The sequence below is a fragment of the Falco biarmicus genome, chromosome 7 (assembly GCF_023638135.1).
Source record: "Falco biarmicus isolate bFalBia1 chromosome 7, bFalBia1.pri, whole genome shotgun sequence".
NCBI classification, from domain to species: domain Eukaryota; kingdom Metazoa; phylum Chordata; class Aves; order Falconiformes; family Falconidae; genus Falco; species Falco biarmicus.
The window spans coordinates 72,982,234-73,009,669 of record NC_079294.1 but is presented as its reverse complement, the minus strand read 5'-3'; the positions used below and the strand labels follow the sequence as shown (position 1 = coordinate 73,009,669).

Sequence of the window (27,436 nt, the reverse complement as noted above, 5' to 3'; positions counted from 1 at the left end):
TCTTGGGAATTTTTTTATCAGATCAACATATTTCCATGGAGTTTGGGATCATAGCGTGCTTTTTCACTTCAGCAAAGCTTCTACTCAGCTCACAATGTCTAATTTGTTCCCCTCCTTGCTTTCTGTTCAGCCACTTACAAAGATATGGATTCCTAGCACAGACTGCTAGGCAGTGTGAATGCTAAATGATAAGAGGAGATCCATCTTGTCTTTTTTTTTTTTTATGCAGTAGAAGTTGATAATGCGTTACTGAAATTCTTTATCAGTTTCAAGACACTGGAAAGTGGTGCTGTCTTGCTTCCAAGCCACCTATACTTGTATTCCGTTCCTGCCTGCTTTTATCTTTCCGTATATTTAAATTTAAGATTTAAAGAAGCTCTGGCTTTCCCATTTCATGACTTTCACTTGCCCATACTCCTGTAGTTAGCACCCTGACTCGTTTCATTACTTGTTCAGGAAGCATTTATGTCTTCATCTGCATGTTCCCTGCCTCAGGATCCCTAAGCAGAGGTGCACTGGCCAGGTTCTCTGGCTGCGTATTGAAAGCAGTCCTGATGATGTGTGATAGCTAAAATATCCTTCTGTATGTGAAGCTTTCTAGTTGTATTAGTCATCCATCAGGCTTCTGGATTATTTAAGTGCTGAAGCTCTCCTCAAAGAACAGCAATATCTATTTGTAGAAAAGTACATAACATGAAGTACCATTCCAGTATATTAGAGTTATGCTGCTTGAGATGTTCTTGGGAATGCTGCCTCTCCTGTTGTGGGACTTGGTGATCTATCTGTAAAGTCCCTGTTGAAGATCTGTAACCTTAAAAGGCTTCTAGGTGGTCTTTGGGACTTGTATGGTGATACTGTTAGAGCTTCTTCTCAACTTCTTCCACAAAATCACGCCTCCTGTTCAGTGCAGCATAGCTTCAGCTGTTGGATGTTGGTCTCCAAAGACTGATAAACCCCTGGGGAAGGAGACAGTGACCAAAAAGGTGCTCTTGTAGCATTAAGGAAAAATATTATTCCACTAGGCATGGAGGAGCCCCTAACTCAAATAGTTAATGACCAAACCCATCTTCTATAACTCTTCAACTTGTACTGACTTGATCTAAGTCTGAAAACACCTATAGCTGAACTGGTTCATTTTTAAGCTGTAATTCGTCTGTCTCTGCTGCTTCTGGAAAATCTTTAGAACATTTGCTAGCTAGAAGGTTAATTACAATACAGCATGATTATATTCTTGTAAACTTGGAGAAAACTCAAGTCTTTGTGGCTTCTTTAGTGCGTATGGGTTCACTTCATTGTATTCTATCCCAAAAATTAAACACAGGGTTTCAGGTAATGTTTGAGATTCATAGACTAGCAAAATGCTTGTTTCTTGCTTATACAGTCTGGCTTTTATGTAACTGATTATTTTTGCTCAAATGTTGCAGATAGTCTGTTTCCTCTAGCAACAGCCACCAGATGTTTAGCTGAACAAGACTTAATTCTTTAAAATTGACCTGTAAGAAATGTGTGAAGGCGAACAAGGGGGTGGAACAATTGTATGTCAGCATGATTTCCATTTCCTTGCTAAAAACCCAGTACAAGCCTTGCAGTTCCATTTGAGCAGTGATGGATCCTTACTTTTTGTGGTATGCTGTGGGCCTTTTCCATGGTTTTTAATGTTTCCATAAATTTACTGTTGGGAGCGAAGGATGAGATCAGGCTGTCTTACGAGAATTGTCATGACTTGGGCAGTTAGTGCTGTATGGCCTGTCAGGCATATTGCTGATCCTGCTGTGGATTCTGGCTGTCAGCTCGGCTTCTTACCTACCTGTAGGTCTTCTGTGATCAACCCTTGTGCTTTGTTAGATTGAATCTATTTTGTATTTCCATGGGAAACGCCCAACTCCTGTCTTGGTTTTTCACCCTTTTCACTCTTTTCATGTGCCCTGATGTTTTACTGGGGGACATAAGGTGAGTAGTTCTGATTGTGACTGCCAGGAGCTCCAAGCAGCAGTTGTCTCTGAAACATCCCCATTCTAGGGCTTCAAGTAGTGCTGTCCTTCCGAGACTGCTCTGCATGGAAGAAGACTGCACAGGGACTCTTCTGATGGGGGTGAATGATGTGATACCTGTTTTTTGGGTCTGTTTTTTTTTTTCTCCTCTGGGTCTGCAGAAGCTAGATAAATCAGAGCAGAGCTGTGCCGTTTCCCTTCTCCACAGGGGTATCTTGCTCCAGATGCCATTGTGTTTCCCCTTTATCGTGCACTTTGGACATGAGAGTGTGTGTGCTGACAGCCAAAGGTGGCTGCAACACTGGTCTCCTGGCTGGACCTTCAGTCAGTCTCTGAACAGTGTGGTTATTGCAGGTACAATAAAGCTTTTACGAGTCTGAATGCATGAAAAGCTGCACAGATAATCTTCAAGAATAGATTTATTGGTCTTTAACTGAGAATACTAGTGACAGGGTCCATACCCAAGAAGTAGAGATTGCATAAAGAAGTGTGGCTCTGCAAATGGCTTCAAGGTTTCAGAGGTCTAAGTATCTGCTGGTTTAGGTTAGAAATACTTCTGCTGGAAATACTACTAACCTAGTGCTGGAAGTGCTTCAGGACACAGTGCGGGTGCTCCAGTCTTGACAGATGGGGGCTTTGGTACATTAGCCTTTGTTTTAGTGCTCTTTCAGAAGTTCTAGATGCCTGACACAAAATTTTGACATCGCTTAAGCAGGAGGAGGTAACTTGGGTGTCCTTTTCCTCTTGTAAAATGTGCTACTGGTACTCAAACTACCCTCAGACTCCTTTCCCTTGTGCTGCTTGCATCAGGTTTGTGTTTTCAGTAATTTTCAAAACCAGCGCATAGAGATACAGTAATACCTGGCTGAAATGAGCTCCATGGGCCATGTGCTCACTGGCTACAAGCTGGGTTTTAGTGCAGCCACCAGCTGTTGTCATCCTTGCGCAACAAGTAGCATTTGTTTCTCCTTTAAGTACATGCTAGATAACTCCTTTCCAAAATGTTACCAAATTATTTTGTTTAGTAAATATTTGCCAGTTTTGAAATTCAGCATTTCCTAACCTGTTTTCTCCTGGTGGGGTGGGTGGTGGAGGGAGGCTGTACTACATCCCAGTGTTTCAAAAACATGTGAGGGTAGAAGATGTGGCAGCAGTTTCAGTGAAAGCTGTTGCTACTGCAGTTAACACAAATGAAAGCCTTTATGTTCTTGGCATTCTGTTGTTATGCAGGATATGAAAATAGCATAAAATCACCAAACAACAGGGGAAGCAGTACTCCTTGACTACGTGCATTTATTTTGAGGTGTTAGTCATAAATGTCCAGTTGTCTGCAGGTTCCTTAGCTGTCCATTTAATGGAACAACAGTGTGTGACAACCTGCTGCTGCTGAAAAGGTTCATACCAGCTACCTGTACCTTTCCTCAGGCCGTCTCTGAGGCTTTTTTTAACCTCTCAGTAGGGATTCAGCTTGGGAACCTTACAGAAACCCGTGAAGTTCTGGAGCTGGGTCACTGAGAGGTCAAATGAGTGCTGGAGCTGGTGAAATGAAGAGACCCGAGGGTGTTTGATGGATGGAGGAGTAGAAAGATGCCTTTTAGGGTAGCTAGAGTTAAATGGGATAAGCCATCTGACCTGTGTGTACCAGGCATGGCTGTTCTGATAACCTAGGGGCCTACTCGGCTCTTCTAACCAGCTCATCTCTGTCTCCTTCAGCTCCAAGGAGACATCTGAAGCCTGGCTTTGGCTCCCATTCTGTCCTTCCTTGTACCCAGGAAGCTGGGAACAGGGGAGGTCAGAATGAGATGCGTGGGAGTATGGAGGTGGTGGGATGCTTGGGCACTGCTGTGCTCTGCCTGACCCATCTCTGGGGAAACAAGGTATAAACCTCTCCCTCCTGCCCAGCACCAGGCTTGGGAGTACTTGGACTCGGTGCTTCCCATTGCTTGTCTGTCCTGTGCTCCCTGGGTTGCAGCATGCCAGTGTGCTGCTGGTACTGTTTGTGAAGCTGTCTTGGACCTTGCAGGCAGGGTGTTGCCTTGCAGCTGAAGGGCCAAGACCCTCACCTGTGGCTGCTGACTCCAGCAGGCTCTGTTGGGTTGGAGTCTTTGCTTAATTCCAGTTTTCGGTCTCTCTCAGCCTGGCTGTTAAACTGCTAAGTCTGCTGTAGTCTAGACTAATCATGGTCTGTTACATCCCTGGGGATGGGGTGGAGGAGTCTGGACTGCTCTGTGATGTGGAAGCAGTGTTTCATACTCGTGGGCTGCTGTAGAGGACTTGCAGAGGCATTTGGGGATTCACCTGAAGGTAGCCACTAGGAAGTGCATGGAAAGTGGATAGAAAATGTTACTGGGATAAACTGATGGCTGTCTGAGAAAGGTTTGCTTGCTGTTTCCTTCCCTCAGGTCATGCAAAATCTGGAGGTAAATGCTCAGTAGTTTCACTTCTAAGGTTTTGGGGATCTTCCTTATCACCTCGAACCCTTCAGCACTTGCAGTTGATTGGATATTAAACACTCACCATGTATCTGAGCTACTATAAGATCAAAACCAGAAGCAGAGTACATATGGAGCTTTGACTCGCACCCAGACTCTGTGGTTGTGCTGTCATAAATAGATCTGTGAAAGCTGTTTTTGAGTGGTACACAGATGCTTAGTCTCACTGATTGCTTTCCTGGAAAAAAAAAAAACAAACCCACCAGGAAAACTAAATCTTGTTAATTGATAAGATATGTATCTGATCACTGCATAAATCGGGTATAAACTGCTTTCTTATATCTGCACATGAACTGGAAAAATTGTCATACAGCATAACTGACTTTTCCTTAAAAAAACCAAACCCCCACTGCTAGCATGCACCTACCACAGTAATCCAGGGAATAATTTCTGTGAAGGGCTGTAAAATCTTAATCCTTTTATTTTCTCAGCATGCGAGTGTTTAAAAAAAGGTCAGAGGATATGCAGGCATTGTCACCTATGTTTGGTAGCATTTCAAGGGAAACAAAAGAGTCTGAGCAGTAATTAAGCTAACTCCTGTGTGGTTGAATCTGTGATGAGCAGCCCTGCTAATGAGCACTGGTTTGCTGGCGGCTGCAACTCAGCTGTGCTCAGATAGAAGGTGCCACTTCCAGCAGTTTATTTTCTTTCAGAAATCCTTTAGTGTGAGAGGTCCCAGGCTGTACTCTGCTACATTTGCACATGGAAGAGTAGCAGCTAAGCTTCAGATAGGGGCTAACCTGCTTGCTTCCTAGCCAGATGACAGGTAATGGTAAGTGATATCTAAAGGCAAATACATGGTTGCTTTCATCTTCTCTTCCTCAAGCAGCAGCAGAGGTTTGTAGCGTTGTAGTAAATCACTTTAAAGAGCACAGGTAATGAAGCAAGGTCCCCTGGGGAGGTTGTGGCAGCTGTTGAACATCTGACTGGTACTTTATAAAGTGTTCAAACAGTGATCCATCACAAACAAGGGTTTGACTGTATTTAGGTAGACTGTCCCCTTTTCCATGCGCAGCTTCACTTTGTCCTGGGACGTGTCCTGCAGAGGTATGACGGCCAGACCTCCATGGCTGAAAGTTTTATTTTCTGTTTTAATGTTGAGTCTTCAGATACTGGGAAATCCAATTTTTAGCATTTCCTTTAAAAGGCAGCAGATGTCAGATTGCCCTCAGTGTCCTTCTCTCCTAAACCTTCTTCTCCAGCTGAGTGAGAACAAATCTATACAGTTTCTGTGACAAAACAATATTCTTCCAGTTCTTGTTCTCTCACATATCAATGGAAATGTCACTTAAAGACCTTTCTGATGTAGATGTCAAAGCTGGCCATGCTGAAACTGTATCGAGTTTCACTTTTCCTGGGATGCTGTCTCTGGGGACATAGTGCTGGTCTTGTGAACAAGGATGCTGGCTAACTTCAAATGAGCTCTGAAGGTTGCAGGTTCAAAAAGATGAGATGCCTCACTTGATGCAAGCTGCAGAGCACTGCAGAAGGCTACACAGATTCAGAAAGAAGCAGGACAAGTTCATTCAAGTAGGGAAAATCAGTCCAATGTCATTGCATTGGTATCACTGCAGGTCATGAAATAGTCTTCAGGTCTTTCGCTCCAATATAGAGCATTGCTGTGTATTTTCCATGCTCCTGTGGTCTTGGCTAGATGTTGCTACTGGCCACCTAAGATGGAATCTTGGGCCAAACATGTCCTTTCTGTGTCTTGGTGTGCTTGCTCATGCTCTGATTGCACCTGCATTTTCATAGCATTAATTTCTTACGAAAAATCTGAAATGTCCTTGTGCCACCTGCCAGTTTTCACAGTCTGACTGAGAAGACTAAGCTGGAAATACCATGAATATTCTTCCCTATCTGGTGATTCAGAAGGATATTTTGTAGCTGAATATGGAGCCATTTTCAGGTTTCAAACCACAAAGGATGACTTTTGAAAAGTGCCTGATATACAGGCAGATACTGGGCATTATATATAGATGCTGTCAAGAGGTGCTGCCTTTCCTTGTGGAAGAACTGCCTTGTAGGCTGAAGAATTGGGCTTGTTTTTTCAGTTTTCTCAAGGTTATGTTGTTTGCATGAAAGGGGAACAGACACTGTAATGAAGTAATTAATCTTAAAAATATCATTCTAAGATAGTACCTAAAGGTGATCTATAGTCAAGGGAGGCAGGGTTTCAGCAATATGTATTCTTAGAAGCTCAGCCTTTATTTAAATAAAGATTTGGCAGTGGAGAAGGATTTGGATGGGAGGTTGATGCCTGTCAGAGGACAGAAAGATGCTCTGTAGCTTAAGTACTCTGACTTCTCCTATGGGTAGGTGGTAGGTTCTGCATGGGACAAAAAATCCTCACTACTTGTTTTAGTTTAGATCATGATATTAAAACTAGTAGAGTGGAATAAATTGCTATCTCGCTGCTCAGCAAGATTGGTACTTGTGAAAGAAATGCTAAAGCTCAATGTGAAGAAATCTGCCAGCTGTAGCTGGTCCAAGGCCATGTGTTGCAGGACAAAGAAATGTTATCATCAGGATGTGCTTTCCTTGGCTACAGATCTTTGCAGAGTACCTGTGTCGCATCTCTACTTAATTTTAAAAGATAAACTTGCCTCTTAAGTCTGGGTGAGTGTGAAAGGGTAGAACAAATAGCTCTCTCCTCCAACTTCAGGAACCAAGGACTTCCTCTGATTGTTGCTCCTTGCTTACTGTTTGTTTCTTTGCTGGGTGTTGGCTTCAGTTTCTCCCTGTTGCTAATCCAGGGGAAACCATAAAGTGTCTTTAATCTCTTTGCACCCAACTCATCTGAGTTGCCTTAGTCTTATCACAGGGGCTTGTTTTGGTTCTTGAGAAATCTTCAGGCTTTTCTCTGCAGTGTCACAAATTTTTTAAGTCATCATAGGATGGGGAATACAGAAGCATGGAGCTGCACTTGCTATAGCTTCTGCCATGCTTCCTTAAATCTTATGTAACTTAGTAGCCAGGTTCAGTTTAAAATACCTGCCAGGTGCTCACCTTCACTTGCTGAATAACAAGCTTATATGGTTACCAGTGTGTTTATTTTATATATGAAGAACAACAGCAAAGCTAGCTGGTACTGTGTGCTTTGACTCCTCTCCCATGTATGTTCCTTTGTGTTGCACTGGATAACTGAGCTTGTGCTTCATTATTTTTGGTGAGGGAACAAGTGAATAGCTCTCTTCTGGCTTTATCACAACAGCTGGAGAAATTTAAGGTCTTTGAATTCTTTGTCAAATGGGATTGAAACATATGAATGGGTTAGAAGCTTGCAAAACAGGGTTACCAACACAGCTAAGGCCAACGTGTAAGTCTTAATTCCTTGAGGAATGGAGCAAAATATTTCTTTTTGTTAACCACAAGACTTCACTCTTGTTGATACTAGGTGGTATTTGTAGTTTTAATGGTATGTGCCTTGCCTTTTCTTCCTAATAGATCGCTGGACCGCAAGTGGGTGGAAGATTTGTTGGTTTTGGCACAATGTTTGCTTTACATAGGCATGTCTCAAGTTTACAGCAAACAGAAGAACCAGGCAGTGAATGATGCAAAGTCCTTAACACGAGGGAAAGGAGAGAAGTAGGAAAAGTTGTCGTGTAAAATGACCTCTCCAAAACTGAAACATCTCTTCGGCTTATTTCCCCTGCTAGTTTGCATGGTACTTCCTTAGGCTGACATTGCTCCGTCAAATGCAATGTGAGATTGAACACTTGTGTCAGTGCTGCTTTTGTTCCTGCTGCTCATGTTCATTGCTCGAAACTGGACATGCTGTGGTTTGGGCATCCAGTATCCTTGTTTTGAGTGTTGAATAACTTCAGTGGTGATCCTTTTGTGGCACTGGGGAGTTCAAATCTGAACAGAAATAACCAAAATGGCAAGATGACCTGGCAAAAAGGTAGCAGAGGTTCTCACTTGCTACCCAGGTGCTGTTTCTTGACCTGAGAAATAAGCATCAGGTGGTGGGACAGTGCTGAGATGCAGATAAAGGGTTATCAGTAGCAGTGGCAGGAGCTGGCATGAATTAAATCCACTGCCATGACCTTAGAGTAGCGGCAGTGCTGAATACATCTGGATTTGATACTGAAAATAAACTGTGGAAGCTGGATGTGGCTTTGGAGCTATTGTTTGTGGCTGAAAAATGGGGCTGTTTAGCAAGCTGCAGAATCGCCAGCTGGTGGGGGGGACTGGGTCTGGGGTCTTGGAGTGGGGGGACACTGTTGCTGCCCACCTTCAGGCTGCCTTTTTGTGGAGGCAGAGGGCTCTTTTTTTTTCTGGGTTTGCAGGGATTTTGTGGATTGCCAGATGTCCTTGGGGGCATTAACAGCCTCTTGCATCTTGGGCATGTTCTCCATTACCTGGTGCAAAGGTGGGGTGATGTCTGGCTGCACGTGCTTGTGAACCTGCATTCAGGATAAAAATGTGAACAAGCAAGGGATGGTGATGTCTTGTAACCAGGCTGATCCTTTGCAAATTTAAATTTGTCCAAGTACTGTGTAGTTAAGGGGGGAAATTTGATGAACTTGATGGTGCATGAAGGCGGATGCTGTCAGCTGGATGGGCACAGTCAAAAGAAACCTCCAGAGCTTATCTCAGGACTGTCTATGAGAAAACAGAGAATATTTGTTGCCGTCTCATATGCTGCTCTTGCTACCCAGCTGTGTCCCAGTGTGCTGCATGGTTTTACATGGGATGTCGATGTGGAGAGACTGCCTCTCCTGATGCTGCTCTGCCTGACGTAGTGCATGGAGCTCATCTCGGCTAGCAGTACAGGTGATTTTCATGAAGAAGCTGCATCTTGGGTAGCACAGGTAGAAGAATGATAGGCATGGGACAGTGCTTGCTAATAAATCTGGAAGAAGCTAAAACACCTATCCAGCATGTGAAGATTTAAGGCACTGTCAACTTGCTGCCTTCAGATTTGTGGAAGAACACTCCCCTCCCCTCAAAACAACCAACAACAGAAACCTTCAAGTATTACAGTTTCTTTTAAAGCAATGTATTGCTTTAAAAGTAATTACTCTCTGGAACATTGAGGGCTTCTGCTTGGCTTTCCAATGCATAGTTGAGGAAGTAACTAGGTGCAAACATTTACCTTCTGTGAACAAATGCAACTGTCTGTGTATCTTGGGATTATTATGCCTAATTGCTCTGCTGAGGGAAGTGCAGGTTCTTATGGAGTTTATGATGTTTGTGTGGGTGTAGCCCATCTTGCCACTTGCAGGCACAGAGCAAAACCAGTAACCAAGCCTGTACCTTGCACTGGGGAGGAGGCAGCTCGTAGCTGCAAGCAAAAGGAGCAACCTTTGCTTTGTTTAAAAATAAATAAAAATAAAATAAATTAAATAAAGGCAAGAGACATTTCACAAAACGATCACAGAGCTCCTAAGCTGCTTTTGGCCCTCATGCAAGGGGGTGGTACCTCTCCTGCTTGGCCTGTGCGTAATCCTTGGCATTTTTTCAGTTGCATAGGCTATCTGGATCAATCTCATCTGACAGCTGAACTGCTTCAGAAGGATACACAGTTGGGAGATCTGAAAAAAGGGAATCTTAAATCTCAGAAGAGAAAAGGTTGTTCTTTATATGCCATAAGGATGCTACTCCGTAGGATAGGTGGGTTTTTTCACAGCTAGTTTGGAGGCTGTAACACAGCTGCGGTGCTGACTTCATGGGGGTTTTATAATCCCATAATGGGAAGGGAAGACAAATTGCTGCAGCAGATTTCAGGCTTTGAGTGTAACAGTGCCTTAAATATTAAGCTCTGTCAGTTTTTAACGGAAGTGAGCTATACCAGTAAAAACCTTACCCTGCAAAAAATGGAAGGGTGGGATGGAATGAGGCGATGGCAGGGAGCTGGGGTGCTGGCAGCTGCTGCCCCTTCCTTGTAGCAGCTTTGAGATGTGTTTGCTTAGGCTGAAGTGACGTATTTATTAAGCCCAAATGAGCACAAGTTATTACTCAGGAGTCTTGGTTCTTACCTTTTCAGCTACCTTGTGCTCTTTCACTTCTGCACATGATTACAGGGTTTCTCACCCATTTGACAGCAGTTTGCCTCCAAATAAACAGCATGTTAAAGGCTGTGGGAGACTTCTGTCTGTATATGGGACTCAGGTACATGTTTTCCTCTTCCAGAGACAGCTTAGTCGCAAGTGAAATATGTAGGTAATGTCAGTTGAATTCCTGTCAAACATCTAATTATATGAAGTGACAGCATGGTCTGATCCTCTGTCCTGTGACTGCCAGAAAAGACAGTATCTTCAAGTAAGGAGAAGGTGAAATTCATTAGATTTTCAAGAATGAAAAGACATATATGATGAAGCATGAAGTATCACATTTTCTTGTATTTTCTTTTTAATACACTATTTGTCTCTCCTTTTGGCATCACCATTACTTTTTTTTTTTTTAAAAAGAGATGCTGATATTCCAGCTCACAATCTCTTACATCAGTGTGTTTCCATTTCATTAACCAGCTGTTACAAGGAGTTTCTGGTGATAAGCAACCTGGAGACAGGGACCAAGTCAAGTCTGTTGGGCAACATCAATAGTCTGTGGGATGGAATCATGTGGACTTGGCAGAGTTGTCTGCTTCCCCATTTTCTATGGGGCGTATGGGCTTTGCCTGCCAGTCTGGGCCTTAAAGTTTAGGTACACAGGTTGCACAGAGTATACTTGTGACTTTTACCCACCTAAGCTGTTGTTCTTGGTCACATTCCCTTCTTACAAGTTTCTCTTTTTGTCCTTTCTTTGTATGAGGCTGTGCAGTGGTAAAAAGCAACTTCTGCAGTTTCTGTGGTGCCGAATGTGTCCCCACAGTAGAATGTGAGTGCACATGGTCTCTTACAGCCAAATGTGCTTTGGCTAATTGCTGGTATTCATCCCTGGAGGACACACCTAAGCTGGGATGAATCTTGCCTGACTTAATGGCATGTTGGCACTCAGTGCCTAAATGCTTGCACTGAACGAGATACTTGCATAAAGCTCTGTTTCTGCAGGCACCTATTTCTATGCACCTTCATAGTGTTACTCCTCTTGTGTGGAAGTGGTATTTTCTCTAAGGCTTTGCCGCTTTGTGTAGCGGACACTTGGACACTGATGGAGCCCTTATACCTGTATTTAGCACTCTGTGCTGTGAGAGGCCAGACTAGTTTTCCTCTGCTTCTGAGCCATCAGGTGCAAATGTTCAGTGGCTTCAACGTGTTGTTTTATACCAACAAGACACAGCACGTTCTTTTCCCTGTCTAGCAGTCTTTTGATCTTTGCAGCTATGCACTGGGCATCGTTTTATCTATGTGTTGATTAACACCAAGCAGAGGGTGCACTGTTGCTTCAGACTGCTGGTGAGCATCGTTCCAGGTCTCTACTTAACCTGCTTTCAGAGGCTGAGGTCCTGAATCTGGCCTGTCATGTCTGAAGCTCATTTTAAGAGCTGCTGTGAGCCTTGGCAGAGGTTTGGTGTCATTCTGATCTGATGCAACCAAGAAACTGTTCTGCTTGTTTGTCCTCAGCTTTTTGAGGCACCCTTGGTATTGGTGGGACAGAGGAGCCACAAGCCAAGTCTGGGGACCTGGAGCTCTTCTCAAATCAGGGCACAGAGATCCTACATCTGAATCCCGCTTCACTGCTGGTTTGTAATGACATTTTATTGGGTGGCACTCGACACAAATGTGTCCTTCCACAGGGGAAACCACATACCTGATGAGTGCTTGTGTTCCTCTTGATGCATGGCTAAATATTTCTTACACCTCTGAGTTCGTCAGAGCTGTCTTGTCATCTCAAGCTGGGTTTCACTAACACAGCTTGTACCTACCCCTTGCTGTCAAGGGGTCGCAAGTTTTCTTTGACCCTGTCTCCTCAAGTTCACGAGGACTTTTCTTCTAGTAAGAGGCTTTTCCCACCCCACACACGCACACCAAGTTGTGTTGGCTCTGAACTTGATACTTGCATTCCTTCCTGAAAGAAAAAAGCACTTCATGGTTTGGATAGTGCAGAGGGGCATTTTTTTGTGTTTAACCGCCAAATTTACTAGTCTTTTCAAGCTCTCTGAACCTGTCTGCAATTCATCCTCCAGGCTTCTTTTCCTTTCCAGGCAGTGTGCAGATGAAACAGTGGTAGACTATTGAGGCGCATCTGTGTTAAATTATGCTATAAATCTGCAAAAATGTTGTTGCTGCTAGTGATACAAGCCTGCTCCAGAGCCCAGGCTGCGGTGGTGGTCTTGTCAAGGACTTTGCTCATTGTTGTTTCAATAATGGCAAACTACTTCCATCAACCATCATGGATGCACCTGAGTCTGCCTGATGTGGATTATTCCTTGAAGATGTACATGGCTGTCTAGAAGTCATCCCTTCTCTGGTAGGCTTTGCCCCTTTCTTCTTCAGATCCATTGCCTGAAAGGAAGTGCATGGTGTAGGTAGATCTGCGGCTCTCTTTTTGCTTTTAAGAAACCTGGTCTTTTAAGATTAAAAAGTCCAGGTATCTGTGATGCCTGGTTATCAGAGAAGAGAACGTCTGCAGGGTTCTCATCCTGCCCCGGGTCTGTTGCAGGCCCTTTGCAACTGCCAGGATTTTCTCATTTCCTCTTTAGAATCCCCATAAATATCTATTTCTGCTGGAATCTGATCTTACATGGCCTTACACACCCTACTTTGCAAGCAGAGTTGGTATCCTAAATGTCAGGCTTTATGCCAGTCTTTGAGAAGCCTTTCAAACGTTGAATTTTAAAGCTGGGGTCAGTTACCATAGTATCAGGAAGTAGATCTCAAAAACTTTGTGGATGTGACGGTTCCCTCCTGGGGCAGCAGCACAGCAGGGGCTGCAGGACTCCCGGGGATGCTGAGGATGCCGCGCTGGGGCTGGTGGTGTGCAGGCAGCTGTGTGTGGGCTGGACACCTGCGTCATCCAGAGGTGCTTGCTGCTGACAAGCGGGGATTTGGCACTCTGTCAGGCTGTTACGCAGAGGGATGTGTGTCTGGCAAGCCTCAGAAGATAGAGGGGAGCTGATCTGGCAGTTGCTTATCAGTCTTTTCCTAGGCTAAAAAAAACCTTAAAATATGCAAAGCTCAGGTTTCATTAGGGGATTTTCTTAATTTTTTTCAAGTGTTCAACTGTTCTTTTAGCTGTTCCAGCATAATCAAACTCTTCATAAAGAGCATTAACCCTTTTTTTCTGACAGATTATGGTCTGTGGTGCTTTGTTACATATGTAGGAATATGCATCCATGGTTGTTGGCATGTTTGGCTTAACTCAAGTGGGGAAGAGAAGTCAATGAGTCTAGCTTGCATCACACAAACCACTTCCCTGAAAAGTGGTCTGCTCTTTGTTTTGACTCTCTTCTTGTGGAAGAACTAAATTACTAACGAAATTACTTTTTCCCTCCCTAGCATTCTTGGCTTTCATGCTGTGCTTGCATAGAGGGTATTGAGAACAAAGTTCAGGAATGAACTTACAGAATGGGTGCTTGGATTGCTCTTGGTGAAACGATCAACCAGGACTCGTTTGGAAAAAGATGTTACCAACACATTTAGTTGAAGATTATACAATTAACATGTTTTAGCGTGTTCACAAGGTCTTCAAGGAAAAGACTTCATGGAAATTCACTTCCCTAGGATGGAAAATGGCTATGAGTTCGTTTAGGTTCGTCCCTTTCTCTAAAAACTGTAATTGTAGGATGTCAGCTTGACAGTCCTGTGCATTCACAAGGAACGAATGAGTGTAGTGATCCGCAGTTGTCCATCCTTCTCCCTTCCCAGCAATGTAGACTTGAATACTGTTTGTATGCCTCATCTTGTAAGGCATTTGTTCCACCCATGAAGCACAGAACAAAATTAACTGCACAAGCTAAAGATTAAATTGTTGGGTCAAATGATTCAACAGAAGCAACTCGTAAGACATCTGTACCCTTTGAGGTTGGAAAGAATCTCCCAAGTGTGGGACATCTGACATGACGTGCACCTGCTTGCTGTAGTCTGCAGCCAGCTTTGTCAATGCTGTTACCAACTTTAAACTGAAACAGAGAATTTTGACCTACTTTTCCAGTTTTCCTGTTGTTTTGCACAACATTGAGGACACTGAAACCAGGTCAGTTTAGTGCTGTTTTGGAAACCACAGATGAATGCTGATCTCCTCTGTGTTGGAGGTACTGTTGGGATACAGGCATGTAGTTGAAATATACTGTCATAACAGGTAACCAGAAAGATCTTGAGTGGGAGAGAAAAAGGAAGAAAAAAAGAAAAAATTATTTTTCCTGGCTGAGTGGAGAAACCATTCAATCTCTGCCTCCTTCTGTCCTCCTAGCTTGGGTAGGTAGCCATGCACCAAGAGCAGGATCCTCTTCCAGATCAGACCAAGCTGTAGGATATTTGGTTATCTGTTGATTTTTCTCCTTAGGAACAGGGCAGATCCCATAAAATCATTATTGTCTTGTTAGTGGAACAGCAGCTTTGCCAGAAGTGAGTGATGAGGTGGCTTTGGAGAAAGAAATTCTTGTTTGGGCCAGTTGGAAGGTGGCATTGGGTAGAAGCAGGGCAACAAGTGGAACATCGTGGAAGGGAAGAGATGAAGTGGGGTGAGAAGGCATGAAGGAAGGGACCTGAAGCCAATGGAGATGTGTGTCCATGTAGAAGAAAGCAAAGTTGTAAGTGAAAGGTTTACTAATTGCATTTTAATATAGGAAGAGCATTGATGCCTAGGAAGCTATTAATGCATGCAGTGAAGCAGAGGACACAAAGCCAGCTTGTTCCTCTCAACTTAGGGGTGTAAGCTAATAAAATGAGTTGGCAGATGCTGAGAAAGTGAGTGAACATATCATATATGTCCTGGTTTCAAAATATTCCTCATTGCCTGCATCCTGGCTATACCTTTTCCAGAGGATGAACAGTCTGTCCCGATCTGTGGCAAAGAGAGCAAAGTTTTCTGCCGCTGAAGGCTCTAATTTTTACAGAGAATGAGGGTGGAAGCTGGTGATCTCATTTCCGTATGTTTATAACAAGTCAGTTGAGAGCCCTGGAGGATTTTATAGTCTCTGAAGTCATGTAGGAAGTAGCAGATCTTGTCTGGAAAGCACTCTCCAGGTCAAGAGACTTACCAAAAGCAATAGACAGGCTCATGGGGCGGATGTTGGAAAATCCAATGAGAAGGCATGTGCCTTGTTCTAAAGCAGTGATCTTGGAGTTTCTTTGAGAAATTGAGTTCCTGTTTCTGTAGAGAGTAGGATGAGATTACTCATCCCAACAGAAAATGGGGCTTTTTTAAGGCCTCTGTTAAAAGAAGAAAGAGCTGTAGGGCTGAACTGCTCTTGCTTGTTAGGGTGTTGATCCATCCGCCAAGCATTTGCAGTTTGATTTCTAGCATGTATTGACTCCTTCATGGATCAAAACCTCACACAGACCTGGATTAGGTCTGCTTGATTTGTTTTGAAGAAAGGAGGATTCATCTTCAATTTCAGTTTGAACAGGTTTTTGGAAATTGTGCCACAAACCAAGACTTCGACAGCTCTTGTTCTTATCTTGGGAGGGTATCTAGAGTATCTCAAGTAGGTCAAAGAAATTTTCAGTACGAGGGAAGCAAGGTTATCCTTTGAAGGGTAGGAATAAGGATTGCTTTGGCTTCTCTACACCAGTCTCTTGTTTGCGTTGTCTTTTACTACTGCTGCTTTCAAACTTAAGGACTTCATTGACAAAACTGGATGTCTGTGAGCAATGTCTGTGCTGTAACGAGTGCTTGGTAGGCAACTAAACCTACCTTCACGCTAGACTGTGCTAGTGATTACAACATGAACAGCAACTGCCTTCAACACCACCTAGAAGTGTGTTTGTAGCTCTAGCGCTGCAGTTTTATTGGTGGAGGTGAGGTTGTGATTTAGAACTTGGGTCCTAAGTGTTTTCAAGTGTGTAGGATACAAAGTTGGGGGTTTTTTAATTACCTAACTGCTTTAACTACTTTTCTTCCCAGCCTGTATCTTTCATTAAATAACTGTTCCCAAGTCTTCAACTGTATTGTAGTGAAATGAATACTGGAATTGAACTGAGTCACTGTTAGGGAAATATCTTCATGCAGCTTTGTTTAAATGCAAGTAACTTTCAGGAGCAATCTTGCTGAGTGGAAAGGTAGGAAGGAAAATTGTTACAAAAAAGTTTGAATTGTGGCAGGAAATAGTCCTCATGTTCTGAGTAATCTTTAAATATTAATGTGACTGACTTCCAATTACAGTTTAGTCTTCATTCTTCTGCCACTCCTTCTAAAGCCAGGTGCTTTATTAGTCCTCAAAAGCCATATTTGATGCCATATTTGTGTGATTTGGTGTTCCAACAGCTGGAATTTGCTTGTAGGGTTGACTGTAATAAAGAGGTAATGAAATGTTTGGTGCACTCATTCATTACTGATCTGAATTCCTGTTTGCAGGAGGCTTTCAGCTGAGATAGGGGATGTTTAGTGTATGCAAACTGTCAGGCATGACCTTTCATCCTTCTCCCTGGGGAGACCTTACGCTGATGGGGAACAGGGTAAGGATGGAAGTGTTAGTAACTTGTAACCATTACCATCTTATTTCACTAGCCAGAAAAAGCATGGTTGGAGCTCTGTACTTAATCTACCTGAGAAGACTGGAGTTGCTTGTCCCATCTGAGATACACTGAGCGAGATGGCGTATGTGGCAGTATATTTCTGATGCCAGATCTGAAATTTGACACATGGAGTTTGAGCCAAGTTCAGACTTAGTCCGGAGGGGGGAAGCTGTATTGAGGCTCAGGAGGGCTCATGCTCACCAGAGGCTTGAGCAGCCCTTAGATGAATGATGTACTTGTGTCATCAAGCACAGGTGGAGCACTGGCTGCCCTGCAGTCACTTAAAACCAAGACCAGCTTGTATCAGCTATTTGAAACGTGTTAAATTGTGTGCCTTTGCCTTTTGGCGGCTTTCAGCCTCACTTAATCATAGCTGGTGAAAGGCTTCTCTGTAACGGTGCTGTGTTCTGCCAGCAGGTAGCTGAACAAATTCGTAAAAATCTGCACCTAGGTATCAGGTTCTGCTGCAAAACAACCTCACTATATGGATCAATTTACTCAGCAGGTTGAAACCTGGTAGTACTTCATGGCAGAAGAAAAATTGAACGGCTTCTAGTATCATGCAGGAAAGAAAACATTGTGCGTTCTTAAACAGCCTGTCTCTTCCCAGTCCACCTCATGTTCATCAGGGTTGTTTAGAAACCTTTTTCCAGTGGTTTTAGCTTATGTTGGCTGTTCTTGCCTTCTCTATTGGCCACGTAACTGTTAGCTGAATGAGCAAGAAGAAGAAAATCTGTTTGTAACTTTATAAAAAGTGTACCATCCCTCCTTCCTGTGCTGGAATCTGTCCCTGACATGCAGATTTTGCCTCTTTCTTTCAGAGCTTTTAGCCCCTCTTCCATGTAGTCCTTCGTAGGAGTATCTCCTCAGTCTACAGAGCTGCGCTGCGCGTTGCTTTCTCCAAGCGTAAAGTGGGCAGGGTCTGTGCTCTTAGTAGAGAATTCTTCCTGTTACCCTGTTGTGAGGTCTGTAGTTGTTGCCCATGGATATCCAACCTTGATGAAAATGACTGTTCTCCAGGGGAAACAAATCCTCTTCTCTGGCTTTGGTGGGATTAAGTGTGTTTTCCAAAGTACTACTTTTTTTTATTCATAGAATTCCTCTGTTCTTCTCATCTTTTTTAGCGATCCAGTCCTAGAAGCCCTCCATCACTGTCCTCATGTTTGATTTCTGTTTAGCAATGAACTTCCTTAGTTTCAATGACTGTCCTTTATGTTGTTTGTTTTGAAGTCAGTCCCTCCTCCCAGGTCAGGGTGGGGTCCAGTCACAGTGCTTTTCTGGTATCTGATAGAGCATCATCATTGCTTCTGCAAGCGGGTTTCACAAAGCAAATACAACTGTGCTTGTGTCTACACAAACAGCTTTGAGAAGCAGCGCTAACTCACCCCCTCAGAATGAATGCTGCAGCTGAAAGTATGTTGGGATGTCTACGATGAAAAACCAGCTCATCCTGTTTGCCAGTAATGGATACTTCCTGCTTATCCATACTTGGTTTTAAATATTAAATCTTGAATTAACTTGAGGTACGAGTAAAGCTTGGTAATACCAAATTTTGAATTTCTTGTATGTGAACGTCTCAGACTCCTCTGTCTCTAGCTAGGCCAGTGGTGCTTCATCATGAATGGCATTTCACAAGTTACTTAGTACCATGCTGGGAGCGTGATGCTGCAGCTACTGGGATGGTATGGCCGCACTGGTAGTGTGGATGCAATACAGTGGTTCTCGGATGACTGATGATTTTCAGGCCTCCTGGATTTGCTGCAGACACAGTGCAGAGCAACAGTGAGAATTCATCTGCTTTTCACTCTAGAAAAGAGAGCTGCTGAGTCACAGGCTGGGTGAAACATGGTGTGGGTTGTAACCTGTGCAGTCTGAGCTAGGTTCTACACATTAATATCAACTGTTAACAAGGGGTGGTTTTGTGGGATTGTTATGTTGCATGAAGCATCCATTCATGTGTCTGGATGTTTCTTTATGCTATTATTAGGGAGACCTTTAGGAACTAATACAATGTGGAGGGACACAGCATTGTTCTTACAAAGATGGAGCCTCTTTTAAAGTCCTGCACATTCCCTGTCTGATATAGAACCCCCTGCAGTAATACATGAACAAAAGCAGTGGAAATAATTTGCAAAGTGGTATTAAAGTTGTGCGTTCTCTGTGTTTAATTTTTGCCTTTTTTTTTGTGTGTGGAAGTATTTAAAAAAAAAATCTGGGGAGGAAGCTCAGGCTGGGGACAACTGTGCCATCTGTGGTGCAAACACAGCAATGGAAATGGGTAGAAAAGGTCAGAGTTGTGCTAAAGACTAGTACAGTATTCAGAAACTCAAATTTCCCACTGTTAGATACCTGCATTTTCTGGATCTGGTGTGGATGACTTCTGCCTTGTATACAGATGCCTTAGATCAAAACAAAAGTTGCTAGAAATGAAAGTGTACCACAGTTGAAGGCTGGGGAAAGTGTACTCATATTTCTAAAGGGCTAATGCTTTTGTTCTGTGCCACTGATTTGTGGGTGGGTGATAATTCCTGCCTCTTATTTTTTAATAACTGGAAGTAGGCAGGTTAGCTTCATAATCTCATGATATGAAGAGAAGAAACCTTTGCTAAATCCTCTAGAAATGTATTGCTACAGGAGGACTGAGCCAACTGCCTTAGTAGCTTTTGAACCCCTGTAAATACCGTTGTGTTTCTGGGCATACCTGATAGTGTTTGATTGCTGATGTCCTTCCACATTGTCTCTTGTTTTGGTGGTTTCATTTAGCACTTCTCTGCTGACTTTGGAGGCTTTTTCTAACTTCTATGCAAACATTGAAACTTCTGCATGGATGCCAACACTTGAAGTAGGACGCAAACCTTGTCTCTGAAATTATTCAGGTACTCTTCCATTCACATCTGGAAAATCATGAATGCAGCAGTGACTCCTAAAGGAGTACAGCCCAGTATGTGTAGGTGCTGGGACGTGGGGGTTAGCTCCAGGTGTGTTTGTTCTAGTTCTCGCCTTAGGAACTGCACCGCAAGCATCTTCTGGGTGGGTCCACGTGCACAGAGGAGCCACTTGGCCTCCATGAGTTGAGAAGCATCTATTTTGGGTCCTCTTTTGATAGAGTTAGCAAACTGATGCTTGTGAGATGCACCAGTGTGCTCTCTGGAGTAGTCAAGAGTTGCCTGCCCTTGGGGTTATGGTGGTGACAAGTTTGGATGTGGGGGAGCAAGGTGTACTTCAGTTTCTCTGGGAGAACTGTCAGGCTTTCATTTGCCAGTCATGAATGCAGGCTGCTGGAGAAGATCTTGGCCCTTGAGTCAGTCACCCAATTCCATTACAATGTCTGTTTTTCTAAAACCTCATTTTTTTAGGGAACTAAATCACATTAGTAATGTGAATTGTATGTTGATACAACATTCAGAAAATTTATAGCGTTTATAAATCAGAAATCTTGTTTTGGCTACTAATTTTGGTCATCTCTAAGACAACAGTTTCAATTAGCAAATGCATCTGAGGTCAACTTTAAAAGATGTAAAATGAAGGAGAATTTGACTTCTGAAGTGTTTAAATATTTTCTTGGCAGCTTTCATTCACTACTTTTTTTTTTTTTTTGTCTGACTTTTGTGTAATACTTCTTAAATGTATGAAGTGAGAAGAAAACAAGCTTTACACTTCACAGTTGCTTTAAAGATGGGATGTGATCTCCTTGCAGTTTCTACCTGACATGCTGGTGTAATTGAAATTGCTTTTGCTAGTATGTGCCACGTGAGTCCTGATAACTCCAGTAGCAAGCAGTCGATGAGCAGCCCTTGCATCTCTTCGTGATGTCAAGGCTTTTTATCAGAAAACTGTTAAGAAAATCGTAGAATTCCTGTATCGCTGCTAATTTCCTCAAGGCTGGGAGGAACATCCTGTTGTACATTTTTTGCTTGGTATTTTAAAATAACAATTTTTATTTCATATAACTTTTTTCTTTTCCCCAGGTAAGAAACCAAAAGCAACCTGCCTTTATTGAGTTCTCAAGAACATAATCGACCCCTTGGTACATTATCAAGATGCATTAGGAAACTGGATACGGTGCCAAAAGAACTCCATGCGTTTCCATGACTTTCTTGAACCCTGATTCAGATACTTTTGGATATAAATTTCTGTCCTAAGGAGAAGAGTGCGTACTCAGATTCATCTCTGCCAGCTTGCTGGCAGAGATATTTCACTAAGATCATGGACCATCCTAATAGGGAAAAGGATGAAAGGCAGCGGACGACAAAAGGGATGTCGGGAAGGAGTGGGCACGGTTCTCGACCAAGCTCATCAGCATCTTCTGGCGTTCTTATGGTGGGACCCAACTTCCGAGTGGGCAAGAAGATTGGGTGTGGGAACTTTGGAGAACTCAGACTAGGTAAGAAGTAACCATTTTAGCGACCTGCATTATGCAGGTTAGCATTTCACCACTGGAATATAAATAAGTAAAAACCTACCCCCACTTGAGAAATGTGTGCGCTTGTCTTGTTTTCCAACTGTCGAGCTGCCTTACCTGAAGCTTCTAACTTAGATGTAACTGTTAGTGTTATTTTTATTTGCACAAAGTCAAAGTGAGAGTACTGGAGTGGCCAAAGATGCAAATTTTGAATAATCTGAACAACAAAGACTGTTCTCAGCGCTGAATGTCTTGCCGAAGGTGAAAAAAGCTTCTGAACTGCCTGGATTGCTATATCTTGCTTCAATTTCTTGTTCATAAGCTAGGATACCCTGTTAAAGTGATGGGTGAGACTCTTTCCCAGAACTCAGCCATGTCTCCTCTCTTCCACGTCCTTCGCTAACCTCAGTGCCCTAGTTTCAGACCCATCACCCGCTCACTGATCTGTCCCATGTGTTTGACTCGCTGGCAAAGAGTAGGTTGTGCCAACTGGCCATCTGGCTACTGCCTCTCAGCTGCCAAACAGACCCAGCAGCCTGTGATTTTTCGTGGTCCGTTGGTTGTCTAACCACATCTTGCAGCTGGTCAGCCAAACAGATGGCTACACTAATGCATCGTTTGTTTAGGTTGACTTAAGAGCCATGCGCACAGTGCATGGGGCTCTTAAGTCATCCTCAACAGATGATGGTTGTTTTTTAAATGAGCGGGGGGAAGCAGCTGGTGTTTTTAATTACATGTCCCTGACTTCCCAATATGTGGTTTTGGGGTATTTGCTGTAGATCAGAAGCAGCACCTTGTGATGGTCTTGATCCTGACTCACTTAAAACAGTTGCATTTCTCCTCTTTGGCTGAGTGAATTGGATTGCTGTGGTAGTGAACTTGAGGGTGCTGAAGACAGATTGGCTGACATAAATGCCATTTGCCCAAACTTGGTACATATTTAGAATTGAAAACAAAATCATTTGTATATCAGGCACTAGGGATAGTAAGTAAATCAGTCAGGAAATTGCTTCGGATAAACAAAGTGTTATAACACACAACTACTGACAGTATCTTTGTAGATTCCTGCTCAGAATCTATGTAATCTTAATGTATGTAATCTTTAATTTTAAGGTTTGGCTATTGCATCTTTAGCATGTGCCACTTCACCACAGTGTGAAGATTAACCAGCTTGCTTATGATCTGTCTCAGTAAACAGGTAGTTTGGTTCCAGCATTACATCAGACAAGTTTTATTGATTTGCAGGAACAGAGATAATGCTGCAAAGGTGGAGAGAAGCCAAGCACAGGGACAAAAACTCCCACCTTCATGAACATGAACATAATTAGCAGCTGGAGATAAGTTTGGATCCTTACAGTAACATAATGTGAATAGCTGTATTGCATTTGCAGAGGCCTCCCCAGCAGCAAATGTCACGATAGCAGTATCCCCATGGAGATGGTGAATTGCTTTGTAACCCAAGCTCCGCTTTGAAGGTTCAGCAGCTGTAGTAGATCCCTCCAGGTATACAGCTCTCGCATTTATTCGGCTGGTGCCCAGATCCTGCTTGCATGGTTTTTCTTTTTCACGTTTCTCAAAAGTTTAAAGGTATTTGGTTTCTGACTAATGTATAGTTTCAAACCACAGACTTTACAAAAGAGATTTCACTTCTGAAAAAGTCAATTTACAGAGAAATTCAGTTTTAACTTGGAAAAAGCAACACCTGTTAATTGAGTGGCCTTTTTTTTTCACTACACTGGTGTAAATGTTTTGTTAATACTGGTTAACTAAGTAGCATGCTGTATTTGGGCAACGAGCCATATGCACTGATAATGGCAATTAGGTGTAAGGTTCTTACAGAAGCTCTATTACTTATCTTCTTTTTTTAAACCTCTGTTGCTTTTTGCCAGTTATTATAGATTTAAGAACTCCTCTTTACTCAAATATCAGGTATTTCTATTGCACAGATGTGATGCTAATTATCACTGGGGGGAAGAAGAAGGAGCATGCCTGAAATATGAGCAAACCAGTCTCTGATAACAGTTTTGTCCTGCAGAGATGAATGGTGTGTCCTCTGCTTTTTGCCTTTTTTTATGTGGCTTTGGAGAAGTTAAATGCTACTGAATGTTCTTCCTCTGTTACTAAAAGCAAAGTCACATACTGATAAACAAGGAGAAAAGATATTTTTCCAATTCTCTGAAGAATTTATCTTCTTTTAGGTGTTGTGTTTTCACTCTAAGCTGCTCTTGTATCACATGCCAGGACTGATTGTTCAGGAAGGAGATGGCATGTATGTATGGAAGCTGTTTTCTGCAAATATCAAGCTCACTGCTTAGGGTTGATCTTTCTCACTGCAAATACAGATAGCCATGAGGATGTTACTTTTCTGAAGTATGTGACGAGCAGCACAGTTGGATCCCAGCCTGAAGAGAAGCTGAAATGGGAAGATGAATGCAAAACTGAGCGTATGGCCCAGAGTAATAAGATTGAAATAGGCTTAACTGGTTGTCGTTTCTTTGGACAGGCTGCAGATTAGGTGGTCTGTAAGAGCTTTGGTTTCCGAAGCAGCTCAACCTACTAGCAGGGGTATGGTGACAGTAAAGAGCAGGGGATCTTGCTTGCCATCCCTGGGCCGGAATCTGCATGCTTTCATTGCATTTTGTGCAATGCCAAGCCCTGTTTTGCAGCTCCTGGTTATCTGCCAAGTCAATTCTTCTGCTGCCTTAGGAGTTGGAACATGCCTGAAGTGTTATCGCCTTCTGCCATTATGAGGTCCGGCATCTCCACCCCGAGCTGATAGGAGAGCCAGCGTTATGTAAAACAGCCTGAGGAACGAGCTCACTGAGCTGTAAAATTGTGTGATGTCAGTAGGTGCTCACTGCTCAGGAAAAATGGGATTTAACCTGTTAAACCTAGTGCTATGATATGCTGTGGCTATGAACTTCCCCTTAGAAAAGATATCGCCAGCTGAGCCTGGCAGCTGCCTCCTTATATTGACTCACAGACTTACCCAGTGGGTATTTCTTGTATGTACCCAAAATCCTGAACCACGAGCCATGTTGGGGATAAATAAGCCTCTTCAAATGTCTCATTTTTCCCAGTGTTTTGCACCCTTACTTAGTAAAGCGATTAAACAGGCACTAATGTAAAATTATTCTGGTTTCAGTAGGTTGGAGGGCTTTCTAAAATAAGCGTTAAGTTTTGGATTGACTAGGGGACTTATTTTGACGCAGCTGTAGACTGGAGCCCAAATCTTTTTGCTCTAATGCAAACATTATCAGACATTTTCAAAACAGCATGTTCAAGTATCACTTAAAAATGACAATTAATGCAGCTTTTCTCCCTGCTTGGAGGGGAAAAAAATGTTAGGAGGCCTAGGTCCTGTATGTTGCATGTGTCCTCCCTTGATAGGCTGCTGCACCAAAGGGATTGTTGGAGGTGTCTGTGTTTTCATGTGGTGCTCAAAGAAGTTTCATAATGTCCAGAAGTCTAGAAATGAGCGTGAGTTGCGCAGAGGTCTCACAAAGATTCAGCACATCTCAGGAGCAAGCCCCGAGCTAGAAGAAAGGCTGCCTATTTGTACATTGCCAAGCCAGAGCAGGTTGATCAGGTCTAGGAAGGTGTCCCCCAAAAGCAAGAACCACCCAGCTGACTCCCAGGCTGCAGTCTGAAGCCAGGAGCTCTGCTTTAAAACAAGTAAAAGAATTTTAAACAAACAAAACAAAACCAATTACAAAAAATTATAATAGCATCCGTTCTTTGGGCTAGTTTTGTCTTCGCTTCTAGAATAATGCTAGGTGTGGAGGGCATGGGTAAGAGTAGGTCCTGGGTAGGATCTGCACTAGGAGCTGTTACTTGGAGACATGTGCTTTAGAAGGGACAGCAAATCTGGCACTGCAAAATCAATGTGGGCTCACCTCTTGATGCATGTGGGATCTGGTCTCTGCGGATGCTGTGCTCTCTAGGGTGAGCTCTGCTTGGTCTTTAGGATGACTAGTTGGATGTTTGCTCCATTACTCAGCCCTGACCCATCATCAGAAGGTATTGTTCCTACAGCAACAAGCTAGAAGGAAGGGTCAAAGCATTTTTGATTCACGTCATTCATGAGAGCCACGTACTTGTGGCTCTTAACGTTGACCTGTGAGAATAGTGCACATGACAGGTTGATCAGTTTGGGCTCCTCTTCTGGTCTGCAAACTGTCCGTGTATTTGGCACATCTTACTGCCAGGGCTTGAGAAATCCACTCTGTTAGGTTTCCCATATGAATGCTGGAGACTTAATGTATCACTTCTCATTTAGAGTATGGAGTTCATAATTGTCAGTGGAGCTACCCAAAACTGAGGCATGAACTTAATCACTGCTCCATCAAAAGCTTTGCCTGAACTTGAAGGCCTTTTGTTAGCACAGTTATATCATCTCAGCTGTATTACAGATCTTTTGTCTTACTAAGATAAGATGTAGCTTCTATTCATGGCTTATTGTACTGTGCAGATTCACTTCCTCCTGTAACCAGTACTGCCTTCGCTCTTCCATTTGAATACCAGTGCTGCCTTGGAAGAGGAGGAAGAAGAAACAATTACACCTTGGGCAGTGTGACAGCAAAACTGAGGAGTAGATCTCTGTCTGGTGCAAGCCAACGGAAAGATTTTTGGGGATTTGCTTTGCTATCATATCTGTCAAAGCAAGAATCTTGGGCTGCAGCTTTAGAAAGGGTTTGGAGTTCAGGAACTGGACCTATTTGCACCGCTTTAGTTCAGAGTCTCTGCAAAGCATGTGCTTTGAGGGGGATGAACTGGAGAATTAATTAGTTTACCTTTGGCTGCTAGCCTGACATCTCAGGCTAGTGTTTTGCTAATCCCAGTATTTTAACTGAGGAATTTAATTACTAAAATTATCTTCTGTCTTGTCCTCAGCCTTATGAACCAGACTATAATAGGCTGGATTACGGCTCCATGTACACGGAGGGTGTTAGCTCCTTCTCTGCCTTGGAGGAGCACTGTCTCCCCAGTATTATCCTATATCCAAGTTTGCTAGATGGTCTGTGGACCATCACTCCCTGGATGGACTTGCACCCCTGCACGCTGAGTGCCAGCACTACCCTGGAATGGTGCATCTCCATGATTGTGACAGCGGTCATGGGATCTGTGGAGGATGAGGTTCCCATGTGTTCCTTCTTGGTGTTTTTGCTGTCTGAAGCATCCAACTTTCCCATGTATTTGGGCTAGAGCTGCCCTTGGTCTGGCTCAGTGTATTCAAATGGAGCATCCTGATAGGAGCTCAGTCCCTGTCAAGAGGAGGGGGAGAGGAAGTGTCAGAGGGTGAGCTGCGGCTGGAGCTGCTGATGTGACTCATTTGCTGGTAGTTAATACGGAGCAGATAATCTAAGTGTATTTAGGCTGCCTTCCCTTAATGTCTTTGCATGTTCTCCCCCCACCAGCTGTCAGACAGCATGAGGCTGGAGCCCTTATTGGTCTCAGAGTGAAGTAGTTTATCCTGCCACCTGCTTTGCTGCTGAGTTGGCCTTTCAGCTCTTTCAGTGCTTTGAAGCCACTTCTGAATGCCTGAGTGTTCCTGATGCAACTGCAAAACCTCCTTTCAAGCCTCTGTTTCCAGCCTGGACATAATAGCTTTTATTAAAAGACCTAAAGAAATAGTTTCAAACAGCCCTGCATTGCAAGGGTTAACACTGGGGCTCAGCTTACACATCTGCTTGCATAAAACACCTCCTCTAAGGATATTTAACCTCACATTTAAATGTCTGCCCTGTGTTAAACAGCATTGCTAGTTACCATAACAGGTTGAAGCTTGACATAAAACTGTTGATTTCCTGATGGATGTTAGAGCAATCGGCTCAGTGCTGGGGCTGGACTGGGAGTGCCTGATCCAAAATTTGGAGGCCAAAACTACACTGAGCAATGTAGCACAGAAGGTGTCGAAAGAAACTAAATGCAGAAAATATGGAGCTGTTTAAAGTAAAATTTCCCCCTGGTGTTTTAGGATTTAAA

The 27,436-nt window shown here is 43.2% G+C and overlaps 1 protein-coding gene across 7 annotated transcripts in view; it reads left to right on the top strand.

Moving 5' to 3' along the window:
- The window catches only part of CSNK1G1 (casein kinase 1 gamma 1), a 108,208-nt gene that overhangs the window by 21,932 nt on the left and 58,840 nt on the right, over positions 1 to 27,436 (top strand). For 5 of the 7 annotated variants that reach the window (XM_056344861.1, XM_056344858.1, XM_056344864.1 and 2 more), the window contains one exon: positions 21,018 to 21,433. In XM_056344861.1, the coding sequence (XP_056200836.1) occupies positions 21,256 to 21,433 (178 nt within the window). In that variant the 5' untranslated portion in view covers positions 21,018 to 21,255. Of the gene's footprint in view, positions 1 to 19,812; positions 19,926 to 21,017; positions 21,434 to 27,436 lie in introns of all 7 variants that reach the window. The other 2 variants (XM_056344859.1, XM_056344862.1) reach the window with 1 other exon arrangement.